This window comes from Acomys minous (assembly GCF_964271855.1).
Source record: "Acomys minous genome assembly, chromosome: 6".
NCBI classification, from domain to species: domain Eukaryota; kingdom Metazoa; phylum Chordata; class Mammalia; order Rodentia; family Muridae; genus Acomys; species Acomys minous.
In genome coordinates, this window is record NC_140487.1 from 72927667 (window position 1) to 72943337 (window position 15671).

The 15671-nt window shown below is 51.3% G+C and overlaps 1 protein-coding gene across 1 annotated transcript; it reads left to right on the forward strand.

Moving 5' to 3' along the window:
- The first annotated feature begins 238 nt into the window (after positions 1-238).
- LOC311599380 (aldo-keto reductase family 1 member B1) lies at positions 239-15085 on the forward strand. Its single transcript, XM_084785233.1, has 10 exons — positions 239-396; positions 5745-5912; positions 6476-6592; positions 7525-7602; positions 7911-8033; positions 8439-8545; positions 8894-8975; positions 9468-9551; positions 11983-12065; positions 14703-15085. Exons 1-10 carry the CDS (start codon positions 331-333, stop codon positions 14743-14745), a joined length of 951 nt encoding a protein of 316 aa, XP_084641359.1. The 5' UTR covers positions 239-330; the 3' UTR covers positions 14746-15085.
- Positions 15086-15671: the final 586 nt, after the last annotated feature.

Consider the following 15671-nt stretch of genomic DNA (forward strand, 5'->3'; position numbering starts at 1 on the left):
CCAGAACTCCTTCCCAGTCTCCTTATCTCTAGTCTGCCCGCCTGCGAGTTATTTTCAGATCGGTCCCTTTCTGGCCCTACAACAGCAGGCAAAACTCTGCCACGTGGGGCGCTGGCACAGCCGCTGGAGAATTCCATGCCGCTAGGACCTAGCGAGAGGAGCATCTTCGCCGACCCCTTAAGGACCGAGGCGGCGACCAATCAGAAGGCGCCTTCACTCAACCGTTCGCCAATCGCGGGCTTCCTTTCTACAGGCCGTTGGGGCTATTTAAAGGTGCGCGCCGGCCCCAGCGCTGCAGTTGCCGGTCAGCTTGTGTAACGTGCGTCGGTCATGGCCAGCCATCTGGAACTCAACAATGGCACCAAGATGCCCACCCTGGGCCTGGGTACCTGGAAGGTAGGTGCTCTGAGGGGCGCGGCCCGGCACCCGCTGGGTGACCACGAACGGCCTGCGCTGAGAGGGGCTCGGTGGCAGGGCCTGTGGGCGCGCCGGGCAGAGGCCCCGCGTGTGGATCGCTGGGCGAGCAGCGCGCGAGTCCTCGTGGGCGCCCCAGGTGGAGACACGTCCACGGGGACCCCGGCGGGAGGAACAGAAGCCGAGCCCCAGCTGTGTCATTAGGCACCCTGTGGCGCCCAGCCTTACGAGTGGGTGGTCCCTACCTGGCCCTGATGTGGCTCTCACGACACTGAGCCTCCCGCTGGGACGCTGGGCCTGAGATAATTAAATTAGGAGGCGAGGGTTTGCCAGAAATCCGGCTGTTTCTCTGTCCTCTAAGGCGCTGCTTGCAGCACTTAACGGGTGCCGGAACTCCTCTAGAATTAATCTGGCTTCCGCGTTGCTGGATGCCACCCATGATAAGAGAGCTCCAGGCGGGACACCCCCCAAAACCTCAACACAATACAGCAGGGTTGTGAAGGGGACAAGATACAGCTGAGTGAGATAGGAAAAAGAAAGAACAGATAATTAAAAACTAAAAGCGGTGGCTTATTTGATTATCTGGCAACTGAAGAACCAGTTTTGGTGTTTTTGCGGAAGTAGAAAAACCCAGTTCTTAGCTACTTGTAGAGTGGTTGTAAGCATCGTATGTCACACCCTACTGCTGTGACCTATATCTTATAGGTCTTGAGTATGGATGGGCCTAGGCAGTAAACACGTGGACAGTGAGGGAAAGAGAGGAACCGAGCAGGGTCCAGTTCAAATAGTTTGGAGCAGGACAGAGTCTGTTTCTACCCAAACTACAGTTCAAACAGATAATGCTTATGGTGAGTAAGAAACAGGCCATAGACTTGTCTTTCTCTGAACATGTTTCTAGGCCAGTAGATGAGCGTGGGCGGCTTGTGTTTCTTTCCAGAGGGTCCTTGGTGACTATAAAGGTGTGATTGAGTTACAACCACCGTACTAGGTTGAATTCCCTGCATTGGAAAGATGGCTTCCCTGCTGTAGTAAACACAGCTACAGGACAGGGCACACACAGGCACATGTAACTACAGTAGATGCTTTGTAAGTAATGCTGGGCCTAGCCGGGCGGTGGTCGTGCAGGCCTTTAATCCCAGCACTTGGGAGAGGCAGAGGCAGGCAGATCTCTGATTGCTGTGAGTTCGAGGCCAGCCTGGTCTACAAAGTGAGTCCAGGACAGCCAAGGCTACACAGAGAAACCCTGTCTCAAAAAATAAAAACAAAAACAAAACTAAACAAAAAAAGTAATGCTGGGCCTACAGTATGGTTAGGATTCTTTCTTTTCATTTTTTTCCTTCCTTTTTGGTTTTTGGTTTTTGAAGACAGGTTTCTCTATGTAGCCTTGGCTGTCCTGGACTCGCTTTGTAGACCAGGCTGGCTTCGAACTCACAGTGATCCCCCTGCCTCTGCCTCTCAAGTGCTGGGATTACAGGCGTGCACCACTACGCCCTGCTTTGGGTAGGGCTCTAATTCTTTAACTCTCCCATTTCTCTGGAAAACCGTGGTCCTAACTTTAGAACACCATTTCACCGGCCAGCTTTTTGAGGTCAGTTCTTGGGGAAATAAGGAGTGAAGTTGTTGAGTCAGTTGCTAGCGAGCGTGCAACAGCCGCAGAGAGCCGGGCGCTTGTGTAAAATAACACACACTTGTATGTATAGGTCACTGTGGCTTCTTCACAGATGCTTCTTTCACTCCCCACGATGCCTGGCTGGTAGAGTGTATCCAAAAGTCATGCCTTAGCTTAGATGAACAAATAACTAGGGAGGAAACTACGCCGGGGGAAATGTCCCATTGTGTCTCTGGGGGCCAGATGGGGTTGGTATGAGGTCAGTAAGAGACTGGTGTACCCTCCCCCTTTAAAAAAGATCATCAACTTAATACTTGCCCTTGTGGGTGTGTGCATGTTCCTTCATAGATGACACAGTGTACTCATTGTGACAGCCACAGGAGAGGGCGCCTGGATGCAGTTTCTTGTTCTCATGGGTCCATGTCTGGCTATGTGGTACCCCACAGACCAGCAGCAGTCCATGTGATCCACTCGTCCCTTGAGGGGCTTCAAACTCCCTTTTCTCCTCAGAGGTTGAGGACGTGAGGCAGGTGGGAGACACTCGTACTTACATAGAGTTTCTTCCTGGCTGGATTGCCTGCCCACTGTACCCCAAATCCACCCATAGTATTATATGGTCAGGAGGCCTTTAAGGCAGAGCTAACCTCTGATACAGACTGGCGTGCTAGGTGAAAATCTTTGTAAGGACATGGCCCTTGTGTCTGGCACACACAGGCTAGGAATGCTGCTAGGAATGGAGGGGCAACTGCATTCTCAGGCTTAACGCCCTCTGTGCCTTACAACCATGAGAGTTTTTTTGGCCTAGTTGTACCCCAGTCAGATTTCAAAATCTCAGGCAAAACTGCTATATATGTGCACATGCCTTGTAGCCCTTTCATAGGGTCACGTGCTATTCTTAAGCTGTGACAGGTTTTCTTTGTTTTTCAAGTCTGATTTTTGCTTCTTTGGGGTAGAACTTGCCCTGAGAAGAAAAATGTTCAAGTCTTCCTTGAGTTAAAGCAAGCATGGCTGACCGTCCTTGGGCCTGGGGCCTGAGAAGTGCTGTGGACACTAAAGTAGGAGTTTGGTTTCCTGGCTGCCTGCCAGTGACCAGACTACCCCTCTTTTTTTTTTTTTTTTTTTTTTTTTTAATGAGCCTGAAGCTTCTTTCTTTCTTTCTTTCTTTTATTTATTTATTTATTTACTTATTTATATGTACACAATGTTCTGTCTGCATGTACACATTCAGGCCAGCAAGAGTACATCACATCAGATCACATTAGAAATGGTTGTGAGTCACCGTGTGGTTGCTGGGAGTTGAACTCCAGGACCATTGGAAGAGCAGACAGTGCTCTTAACCTCTGAGCCACCTCTCCAGCCCCCCAGACTACACCTCTTAACCTTCCTATCTTCAAGATCAGAAATAGTCAAATAAAACTTGCCTGTGTCGGGCCAGTCCTGGGTCCACATCTCTACGGAGTGGTGATAGGTCTTACAATCAGGGCAGGTTTATTGACTGGTTGCAGTAGAACCAGTTTTATTAGTGTTGTTATCAAACTAGGATATGGGCTTTTGGCGTGATGAATCTGGGGACAGGGCCGTTCTTGAGGGCTCAGGCTGTTTAAGTTACTGAGCTATAAGGCGAACAAGAGACAAGTGAGCTTGCCTTTTCCGAATCCAGCAATGGAAAATGTTCTTTGCGGTGACTGGGTAGGGTGTGAAGGGTGGCGCGTTGCCCTTGTTCTGTGGGTTTTCTGTCAGAGGCTTGTGGATGTGGCCGATGTGAGCCTGTGTGAGGAAGGAAGCCTCCAGAAGCAGCAGCTCTTTCTCCTCGGCCTCTTGCACTTCCAGCCCTTATCTGTCTCTCTGTCTTCCTTTGAAAACATCACACAGATTTTTTTCCTGTGGATTTTAGTTTGCCAGTTGTCCGGCAGCATTGCTTAGCGTAGTCTGCATGCTAGCTCTGAGGAACAGAAAAGTCAAGTCAACCTTAAGCAGAAAAGTTGTATTGGGGTGGGGGCCCATTGCCTATACCCATGACGGTCACTAGATTCACGCTTGGGATTCCATTCAGGTTATAAATTAGGTCACCAGGATTCAGTGGGGTTTGGCCCCATTCTCTCAAGGAGTTGCTAGCCCTTGTTCTGCAAGCACAGGGCTTGCGCTGAGGGGAGTTCCTCAGCAGATCAGTGCAGGCCCTGAGATGGAGTCTCATGGCCTGTTCCTGCTCACGCATGAGTGGCAGTGGCAGATGTTACTTGGCTTGGCTCAGCCTGGACCCTGTGGCCAGCACTCTGTTCAAAGCTAGGTGCTGCCAAGCCCTAAGCAGACTTATTGCAAAGAAGACAGGGCCTCGAAGAGAAGAGTCAATGGAATTGTCCTGATTCCTGGCAAAAGCTCATTGCCTTGAGGCAGGAGAGCCCCGACTTACCAGGCGCCTCTTGTGTTGTCTTCCTCAGGCAGGGATGCGCTTTTCCCTCATAGCTAGTATCAGCCCTGGCTGTGTCTGGGTGCCCCACCCCCAGGTGTTGAGAGAGCTCACTCCTGCATATGCTAAAATAGTTCCTTGAGCCACAGAGGGTGGAGAAGCCACAGGTGCACTCTCAGGTCCTACAGGGAAATGAGAGGTTGCCCAACTCTCTAAAGGCCTTGTGATAAAGGTTACTCACACCTGAAAATGGCATGGCCCCAAGGCCTGCTCCCTGCTGGGTGAGGAGCAGGCAGCACTGCCACCTGCGCTGGTGACGGACTTGTTCTGGTGTTTCGTGCTTTTCCCCCAGGCTCCAGACAGAACAGATGTTGGCAGCTGCTGGTGGCCCTGGGGAGTTTTCCTTTTCATTTGCTTCTGCCCCAGCTCTCCAGAGGAATGTGCTGTGTTCATTCAGCAGTGCCCAGTGCAGTGCCTTGCTCAGCTCTCCAGTCTAGGCAGCAGCAGCCAGGATACAGGGAGCAGTGTGGTGCAGTCTGGGGGTGGTGAGGCTCAGGGCCATGCAGGGTCTCCCCCTCCTTAGTGGCCAGGCTTCCCACACTCGTCTTGGAACTCAGGTGGTAATTTACTTCCAAGGTTCCCATGTTCCCTTTCCACTCATTTCCATCTGCTGAGACCTCTGAGAGGCCATCAGTCTGTGTCCATCTCCTAGACTGAGGCAGCAGCAGCAACAGTTGAGCTCTTGCCGTATAATAAATATCTTGAATTATTTAAATGAAATGGTGCACTTTATTACCTCAGATTTCAGCTAGTGAGGGATTTTTTTTCTCTTTTTTCTTTCTTTCTTTTTTTTTTTTTTTTTTTGAGACAAGGTCTCATCATACATCCCAGGCTGGTCTAACCCTCACAACTTTTGTGCCTCTGCCTCCTGAAAGCTAGGATCATACCTAGGCGTCTAGTAATCTGTACTGCTGACAAGTGGCTGCCAAGTTCTGCTAAGGTAGAGTTATATGCCGTTCACATTGGTCCCCCTGCCTGGAGGCTGACTGGAGTGCCACCACATGCCGGCCTGCCTTGGACCAACCTCAGAACAGGAGCCTGATCCAGGACCACTGATGCCCTGTTCTTCCTCTGTTTTGTTTTTGTTTTGTTTTCGAGACATGGTCTCTCTGTGTAGCCTTGGCTGTCCTGGACTCGCTTTGTAGACCAGGCTGGCCTCGAACTCACAGTGATCCGCCTGCCTCTGCCTCCCGAGTGCTGGGATTAAAGGCGTGCGCCACCTTCTTCTAATGGCTTACATCTCTTCCTCTTCAGTCCCCTCCTGGCCAGGTGACTGAGGCCGTGAAGTTTGCCATTGACACTGGGTACCGCCACATTGACTGTGCCCAGGTGTACCAGAATGAGAAGGAGGTGGGAGTGGCCCTCCAGGAGAAGCTCAAGGAGCAGGCGGTGACACGCCAGGAGCTCTTCATCGTCAGCAAGGTACCGATCTGGGAGGGGGACCCAGCTGCCGGTCAGCTCCACACGCACCGTGATGGCAGTTAGCTCTGGCTAGGTGGGGCCTATGCCTCTCTCTATTGGGCCTGTAGATTAGAGCCCTGTGCTGATGAGACTGCTTGGGGGTTGACTCGCACTTTTAACGGAGTGACTTTAGGTTCCGAATCGAGTTCCCTTTACAGACTGGGTCCCACTGCTGGCCTGTATTTTTAGCTAGAGGCTGTGGGTGCACAAAGGAGTCCAGACTGGAGGGTGAGGCCGGCTCCATGTGGACTGGCTTGGCAGAGAAGCAGACCTAGAGCATGTGGTTAGCTCCTCCAGGGCTAGCGTTAGGCCTTGTTTGGTCTCCGAGGTGCCCTTGACCTGAGTGCCCCACTTGCCCCTGTGTAGTTGGGATCCACAGTAGGAACTGGAAACTCTCCAGCCACTCCTAGCATCATGGTTAAGGGAATATGAGAGCATCTCCTCTGCCTTGGAGCTGTGTGGCTCCAGCCGGGAAGAGGCGTTTGCGTGGCAGGGGTAACACGTGCCTTTGCCGCCGGCCCCAGCTGTGGTGCACGTTCCACGACAAGAGCATGGTGAAAGGAGCCTGCCAGAAGACACTCAGCGACCTGCAGCTGGACTACCTGGACCTCTACCTTATTCACTGGCCAACAGGCTTCAAGGTGAGGGGCATGCTGGGACGGAATCCTTGTGGTTCAGGTGCAGTCTTCATCTTCCTTATTAGCGCATCATGGATGCTTAACTCATCTTGTCTCTGCTGTTCGGGGTGTGGTGTGGGTGTTGGCCAGCATAGAAGCCAGCCGCGTGCCCCTCCTACACCTGCTGGCCCACTGGTGACTGAGATGCAAGTATGCAGTCTTTGGAGTTTAGGGGATCCCACTGTTTTCACTCAGTGCCTCCAGAACTTAAAACAGCCGATAAATATGGCTAACATAGCTACTGTTGCTGTCCCTGGTGCACGTGGCTGTGGCTGTAGCCAGCGCCCACTGCCTTTCCTCCTTCAGGTATATGGATGCAATGCTCATACATACGTGAGTCTGTGCCTCCACCGCAAGTCCTTCTCCTTTGTGTAAATACACGGTCACAACCTGGCTCTTTGTGCCGCAGAACTCAGAACCACAACATTTTCTCCTTCTAGCCCATGGCTTGTTTTTCCTGCATGTTTACCCACATTGCAAGGTCATGGGTTTTATCCCATGGCTCTGTTTTAGCTGGCTGTGCTCTCTTGGGGCCTGAGGGACTTGATTTTCACCCTTTGTTTTTCTGTGACAAGCCAGCGAGAGATGAGCAAAGTGAGGTTTATAGGCCTAGGAGCCACTGAGGTGGGAGCCCCGGGGTTTCCCGGCCTAGAGCATGGACCCTGTCTACACACCCATCTCCATGGCCCTGATTAGTCTCAAATCTCCATCTGACAGCCTCATGGCTCCAGGCAGGACAAGGACCTCCATGGCGTCACTTTCTATTTTCCTTTTCATCTTGGCCACCAGATACGCCTTTTACAACCTTCCTCAGTGTTGGTAGCGTGTGAGGTTAAAGTAGGTCTGTGAAGAACTGTCACTGATGATGGTGTGTGTGTGTTTATTGTTAACAACAGCCTGGGTCTGACTATTTCCCGCTGGATGCATCAGGGAACGTGATTCCTAGTGACACCGATTTTGTGGACACTTGGACGGTAAGATGACCCTGACTTATTCTGGTATCATGTTACTGCATGTGAGGCAGGTGTGAGCAGTCGGCTCTGCCACCTCTTCCTGTGCATCGATTGTTCTGTGTGCGTGTGTGTCCGTTTCCTCTCATGGAAGCCGGTCCAGATTTCATGCCCTCCTATCTGCTTCTGACAGGTGTAAGGTGCTGGCTGTGGATGAGGTGAGGAGGGTGGGGGGCGCATGGCTGTTAAACTTCTGGGCACAAACATGCTTCTGGTCCTTGTTCTTTTGGGGTTCATTTGAGCATCCAGATAGACCTTTCTTTTCTCTTTAGGCCATGGAACAACTAGTGGATGAAGGTTTGGTGAAGGCAATTGGTGTCTCCAACTTCAACCCCCTTCAGATTGAGAGGATCCTGAACAAACCTGGCTTGAAATACAAGCCTGCGGTTAACCAGGTGAGGCTCCGCCAGGGAGGGTGCTAGTGCGCTGCTTTATCAGCCAGTCCTGCCTCTTACCCGAGGTCCACATCACCCAGGGAGAGACCAGGAGAGGCCATGTCTGAGAGTGGAGGAGTTGCAGCGATAGGATTTGAGGCTAGCAGGCAAAGATGTGGCGCTGGGCAGCTGGTGTGAGGGCTGCGGGCTTTTATCTGTGGATAAATAGCCGAGGCCAGAGAACGCCTTACAGGCTTATGGTAACACAGTTATTGTTCTTAATGGGAAGGCCATCGACTTAGAAATGTAGAGTTGTTACAGCTAATCTGGGCGGCAGACATTTCTGTGTGGGGAGAAAAGGGACGTTGACCACATCACATTAACTTGTGTCCACTGCCACAGTCAGCTCCCCTGCTTGTGTTGCAGATTGAGTGCCACCCGTACCTGACTCAGGAGAAGCTGATTCAGTACTGCCATTCCAAAGGCATTGTGGTGACTGCCTACAGTCCCCTTGGTTCTCCTGACAGGCCCTGGTGAGCTTCTGTGGGGGCGGGGCGGGGGCGGGGGGGGAGCTTCCGTGGGGGATGGGGGAGTCGGAGCTTCCGTGGGGGCGGGCCTGGCGGGGAGCTTCCGTGGAGGCTGGGGTGGAGGGTCGAAGTTGGAGATTAGAAACCCATCACAGGGAATGTTTGTGCTGCCTGTGCTGCCTGTGCTGCCATGCAGACCTTCTCTGTGGCCCGGGCCTTCCTGGGAGGTGCATGTTTGCAAAGGGACAGCAGGTGGATCATGACGCAGCCTCCGCCGAGGAGCCTGGCCAGCCACCCAGAAGTCAGTGGGTGGGTCAGGGTGAAGATGTTGATCTCGACATCTCTCTGCTCCAGGGCCAAGCCTGAAGACCCTTCTCTTCTGGAGGATCCCAGGATCAAGGCAATTGCAGCCAAGTACAATAAGACTACAGCCCAGGTATGGCCGCTGCAGGGTCCTAGTGACTGTCGCCTGAACTCTGCACTCCTGGTGGTCCCGTCAGTCAGCAGTGGAGGGAGCTGAGCTGGTGAAGCCCTCTCTGGAAGGGTAGCTTGGAATCCTAGGATGTCACTAAGGGGACAGAGCTGAGATTTAGAAAATCAGTTGCCGTGTGGTCTCTGCATAGCAGTGCCACCCTTGTTCCCTCTATAGGCAGCACAGACATCCACATAGCATTTATTGGTGTTTTTGGTAGCTCATCCCTGTACAAATAGAGCTCTTACTATCTGCGGGATGGGAGATGGTATCTTTTCCCGTGAGTAGTATGAGCCCCAGGCCTTGTGATATGCCCGGAGACACAGATAGAGCAGGACTCTAGAGTCAGATATGGACCAACTGGTAGATGGCACTAGACAGCTCTGAACCTCTTTACCTGTGCAGTTGTAGACGGATAACAGTCAGTGTACACACTTGGCACCTCTGGGTCCACAGGTGCTGATCCGATTCCCCATACAGAGGAACTTGGTGGTGATCCCCAAGTCTGTGACACCAGCACGCATTGCTGAGAACTTTAAGGTAAGATCCCAGCTGGCAGGCCTGGCTTTCCTCCATGGTACGTGGGGGTGGGGGTTCTCAGGCTCCTGTCTTTCCTAGCTGTGTGATTCTGAGTAAGTCTTGGCTGCGCTCAAATAAACTCTGTTGAGGGCTTTTGTGAAACTAAAGTTAATGATGCGCACAGCACTTGATGGTGCTCAGTTCCACCATAAGTGCTCAGGAAACCTTGCTGGGCTGGCGGTGAGAGCCCTAAGCGGTCATGTACAGGCCAGGAGGAGGCATTCAGAATGTCCCCTGGAGTAGCTCAGGCTACCTGATGAGAGGGCCAGCTGGCAGAAGAGCTGTCCAGGATGGTCCTGGTGCCCATGAGCCTCTGTCCTCTCTAAGTAAAGGCATGCCCTGCTGAGGAGGTTCAGAGTTAGCCCCCGGGAGTCCACGATAGGCAGGAGGTCTGTCATGTTTAGGGTGGTTCTCAAGGCTTAGCAACAGCTAACCCTCCTCACCCTATGGTCAAGTGACCATGACCATGCCACTTAGTGGGCAAAGAAGTGGGAAGGCAGGCCTGTCCTGCTAGAGATGGGTTAGTCCCTCGCCTTGTATTTCATTTCTAAAGTGGTAGAATAGGTGTGGTGGCACACGCCTTTAATCCCAGCACTCAGGAAGCAGAGGCAGATGGATCTCTGTGATTTTGAAACCAGCCTGGTCTTACAGAGTGAGTTCCAGAACATCCAGGGCTACACAGTGAAACGCTGTCTCAAAAAAACAAAAAACAAAACAAACAAACAAAAAGCGGAGTAGGGGTTGGGGGCTGGGTATAATGACGCACAGCTGTAATCCTAGCACTCATGGAGGCAGAGGCAGGTAGATCTTGGAGTTTGAGGCCAGCCTGCTCTACAAGGTAAGTCTAGGACAGCCAAACCTTGTCTCAAAAAATCCAAAAGAAAAAAAGAAAATGTAGATGATAAATTTCAAAATAGTAACCTAGAGGTTAGTGTTTTGTTTTTCTTTCTCATCTTACTGTGCACCCGTTGCTTATTTTTCCATGCCTGTAATCACAAGAGTGTATGGTAGAGTCTTGTCCTGCACAGTCTGTGATCAGGAACCCAGTGGAATGAGTTGAGTGTGCATGCATTTCCGAGCCCCAGTGCTGCTGAAGGCCGTCTAGCCTAATTGTCTACCTGGCCACCATGTACCCTAAATTCTTTCCTGTACTGTGCTGTAGGGTATCCACCAGTGAAGACCACTCAGACCTGAGTTTAAGCAAATAGGAAGTCTTTAGTAGCCAGGCCGTGACTACACTGGGTGTTTGGGATCCCAATGTAGCCTTTTTCAGAGCAAGTTTTTAAGCACAAACCACATCTTGGGCGACACACCTCAGTTAACAAGAACAGTTAGCTAGAAACAGAACTACAGAATCCAAAAAGCAAGGCTAGTCATTTAGAGACTTTCCCAGAACTGTGGACTTTGATGTGAATGAAAAATAAACAGGAAAGGAAAAGACAGGATGACTCCTAGGAGTGGTGGAGGAGAGAGTTTCTTATCGATGTGTGGGAGAGCACAGCCAGAGGCAGACACATCTGGGAGAGGAGAGGAGGGAGAGGAGGAGGAGGAGGGAGAGAGGGGAACCAAACACAGCGGCCAGGAGGCCAAGATGTCTGGATTGTATGGGAAGAGCCTCTGGGGGAGGACAGCCCAGCCCCTAAGCTGGTGAGTTCAGAGTAGAGGGTGGGGTATGGCAGCCATGTTCTGTAACAGGTAGGGACTGAAGCATGCTGAGAGAGCCTGGAGGCTAGGTCTGCTTTTGTTAAATAGTCAGGCACCTCAGCTGCTTGTCCCAGATTTGAAGTGTGTAGCAGATGAATTAAGTCTTCGTTTTGGATGGCGGTGCTGTCTACCTGTGTTAGGATCTTGTTCTTCCATCATGGAGTCAGTGTGCTAAGGTCTGCGGACCTGTTACATATTCCTGTGTTTGTCCTTTTGTCTTCACGGAAACGGTGAGGTTATTCCAGCCTGCGTGTTCTTGCTCTGTATGTTCTTAGGCTGTCTCACACAGTGCCTCACGGGGCAGCATCTTTCAGTGCCCCGGCTGGAATACATTGCTGGTGCCCAGGGGCTTTGTGTCATCTCACACAGAGGTCATGGACTGATGATGGGTGTCGCAGCTGTTGAAGTGCCTCCTTCCTGTACTTCCTGGTGAATGCTTATCACAGTAGAACTCCTTAGTGAGGAGTGTGACAAGAAGGAAGCCACCAGTGCCCTCTGTGCTTGGGAGTGCTGGGAGGGAAAGGCCATAAATACACAAAAGTCTGGGCATCTTCTGGAGAGTAGTTTCATTTACTCTCCTGCCCTCTGCATCAGGCAGCAGGAGCCATCTGGAACCTCATGGTATTGCCTCTGTTTTCACTGCAGAGCTTATTGGCTTTTTTTTCTCTCTCTCATGTTTGTGTATAAGGTTTTTGATTTTGAGCTGAGCAGCGAGGATGTGACCACTCTACTCACCTACAACAGGAACTGGAGGGTGTGTGCCTTGATGAGGTGAGTCCCAGTGTGAGCCTGTTCTGTGTCACCAAATACTGCACAGTAAGAGGCATCTCGCTAGGCCCCAGAGCCCCAGTCCTGCCCTTGCAGTCCACCCCGCTCTCACACAGAGCTTATTTTCTTATCCATGCAGGGGAGGAGACACTGCACACAGCAGGGAGGACGGCTCCCAGGAGACTGTCCAGTGTTGGCCCAACTTTGAAACTTTAGTTGCTTTTTGGAGCTCATGATCCCAGGGGCTCATCTGGCACCTATCTCCTTAGAAGAATTTGCCTGTGGCCTAACTCACTTAATGACCCTAGTCAGGAGTTTAGTAGGAAGACGCTGGCACTGGGCTTAGTATAGCCACAGCTCTGACACTGAATGTCACTCCGTCAGCAAGGGCCCCTTCAGCTTTGTCTTTGCTGGTTTCTTGCCTTCCCTCTGAAATGGGGTTTGGATTCAAGTCCCTGGGAACGTGTTTGCTTTAAGAAGCAGCCTCTGGGCTGGGCGGTGGTAGTGCACGCCTTTAATCCCAGCACTCAGGAGGCAGAGGCTGGTGGATCACAGTGAGTTTGAGGCCAGCCTTGTCTACAAAGTGAGCCAGGGACAGCCAAGGCTACACAGAGAAACCCTGTCTTGAAAAACAAAACAAAACAAAAAAGAAGCAGCCTCTGTCCCCAATGCCTGCTTTCTCTTCCTAGCCTTGATTCTTGATTATACTCTCTTGCCTTCTGCACAGCTCAGGGTTTACTTGGTGGCTGCAACCTCTACCCTCAGTGTTCCTTAGGCAGTAACATCTGAGATTCAGGCTGAGATTGCCTGTTGGCATGTTGCTGTGACTGGGTCCTCCGGTTCTAAATAGGCTGCATGTACACAGAGCCAGCCCAGGAGTCCCAAACAAGACTCTTTCTAATATTACACTAAGGACACTTAACCTTTTCACATGAAAATCCTTTTTATTTTGGATCTAGTAGGCAGGAGGGAGGAGAATGTTCACTTCCCAGAAGCTGTAGCAGCCCCTCAGCCTTGCGTTGTCCCTGCCTCTGCTAACGTTCACATTAAAGCTTTTGGGGCACGCCAGTCACATGCTTTCTAACTGGCCCCTCCATATCTGCCTGCCGCCTTTGCACCTATTGTGGAAACATGTGCACTAGCCGTACTGAGTGGGCATGGGTTGGGGTTGGGATGGGGAGGGAAAAGCGAGCTCTCGTACCCCCAGGAAGCGTTTCTTAACTGTCCACATGCCAGCCCTCCCCTTGGCACACACTGCTATGCTAACCCCAGGGTGCAGAAAGGCAGCTCAAGGGGAGCTTGAGTGGGGTGAATAGTCAGCGAGTTACGGGCTCCAGGCCTGGCTCACCCTCGGCCTCTGATGTTTATCACAGTAGAGCTGCATTAGCGGTATGGAAAGAAATAGTGATCAGTGCTCTTTTGCTTGGAAGTTCTGGAAGGGAAGGGCTACTACAGACATAACAAAACGTGTGCATCTTCTGAGGAGTAACAACCTTCCTTCAGTTTCATTTACCCTTTGCTCTCCTCACTCCAGAGAGCAGGAGCCATCTGGGACTTCATGGTATTGTCTCTGACTTTCGTTGCAGAACTTATTGGATTTTAAAATTGTTTTCATGTGTGTGTATGTGCTCATGCACACACATGTGTATGCAGGCTTTGACACTCTGTCCAGTTTTTCCAGTGTTATTGCCATTTTGTTCCCATTACAAGCCATTGGCTCTACCAAATAGACTGTGAGCCTGGGCTTTATGCCAGCCCCTCCCTGGTCCCTGCAGTGAAAAACCAGCTGCTGTTTGGTGCTCATTTGCCTCCAGATGCAGCGGTGCTTCTCCTGGGGGGGGGTGGGTGGCTGCTGCTTGGCTTGCCCTTTGGGGTTTGGTGTGGCACAGCTTGTAAGCCTTTCAGTGTTTATCATTATCTCTGTTCTTTTCATCCTGTGTTCAAGGAGACAAAATAAGCTGCATGCGGCATCACGTCCTACAGTCCAGCACTTAGGAGCTGGAGGTAGAAAGATCTATAGTTCAGGGTCATCCTCAGCTAAGTAGTGCATTTAAGGCCAGCCTGGCTACTGTCTGCCACCAGCCCTGTCTTTAAAAACAAACAAAACAAAACAAAAAAAACTCCCAAAAACAGAAAGGTGATATGATGCTCTATAGTCCTGCCAGCTAGTCTGAGTTACTAGAAGGCTGGGATCAGGACTCGTTGTTACCCAGTGTGCCCCAGGGCTGGTGCTGGGTGTGGTCTAGGTGAGCTCGCTAGGTCTGCGAAGTCAGGAGAGTAGAGGGGCGGGAAGCTCAGCAGCTGTACACGTGTGACCAGAAGGCTCTCCTGGCTGGTTGCTTCTGAGGCCCAGCTCATGAAGAGACAAACATTTGTGTTGGTGACTTACTGCAGCCAGACTCTTTGCCTTGAGATCTGGCAAGATGGCTCAATGTGTTAAGGCATTTGGCGCCAATCCTGATGAACAGTTCCATCCCCAGGGCTCACACGGGAGGAGGAGAGAGCCGACTCACACAAGTTATCCTTTGACCCCAACATCAGCGTTGTGCACACCCACACAGATACACACAGTAAATAGGTAAACCCAATTAATTTTGAAAGGCTTCAACTTGTAAAAGCACATGTGTTCTTTCCTGACAGCTGTGCCAAACACAAGGATTACCCCTTCCACGCAGAAGTCTGAAGCTCCGCATCCTCCCCAGCGACCTGCACCTGTTCTTCCTGCCTCATGTGTCCTTGCTAGTGGCCTGTGGCCTGTGTACTCTGCACTGAGTGGCACCTTGCAGAGTTTGTTAGTTTGGTGTAGGCTCTGGAGAGCAGTGTCGGTAGCTGCGTTGTTTCTTCCAGCCTCTTTTGGTCTTTCTTCTTCCCCGCCTGGAAGACGTTTAACACTAGTGCCCTTTCCAGCCAAAGAGAACAAGACTTACAGCCCAAGTAGTGCCACTAACAGGTTCTGAGTGCTTCGATCTGTAACCCTTTGGGCCAGACTTCTCTTTGCCTCAAATAAAAGCTCCTTTTGTGAACTTGGTGGTTGCATTTTGTTCCTGTTCTGTGAAACAGTACACCCTGTATGCCCCAGCCCCTGCCTGCCCTCTCTGAGTCCCTAGCACTTTACCACTGAGTGTTGGCGTGGTGGGCTTCGTCCTGCTGACATGGTGAGCTTAAACAGAGGGTGTCTGGACCTTGCCTCTGGAGCCTGAGCAGTCTTGTGTTATACCCAGGGATTTTAAGTGTTTCTACTTGTTCTAGGTGACTGTCACTGCAGCCGGTGCTTTCTGCTAGGGCATAAAAGCCCCTGAATGTCACATTTTACTTGGGTGGTCCTCCTCCCAATGAAGGCCTAAGTCAAAGTCAGTTCTACCTGAGGGAAACAGGCTTTGGTAGTGCCCGTCATTCAGACAGAGGGAAGAAAGGCACACAAAGCTGACATCAGCTGGATGTGGCAAACTCTCAGAGGTTACAGAATTGGGTTGGGGGCCTCATGTTCTTTCCTCATCCAGGACTCAAATGATAGAAGGCAGGAGAGAGACAGGATGCACAATGTGACCTGAGGCTTCGTAAAGCCAGCAGCTCTGTTCCTGCCTTAGTCTATTGAATGTTACAGTTTGT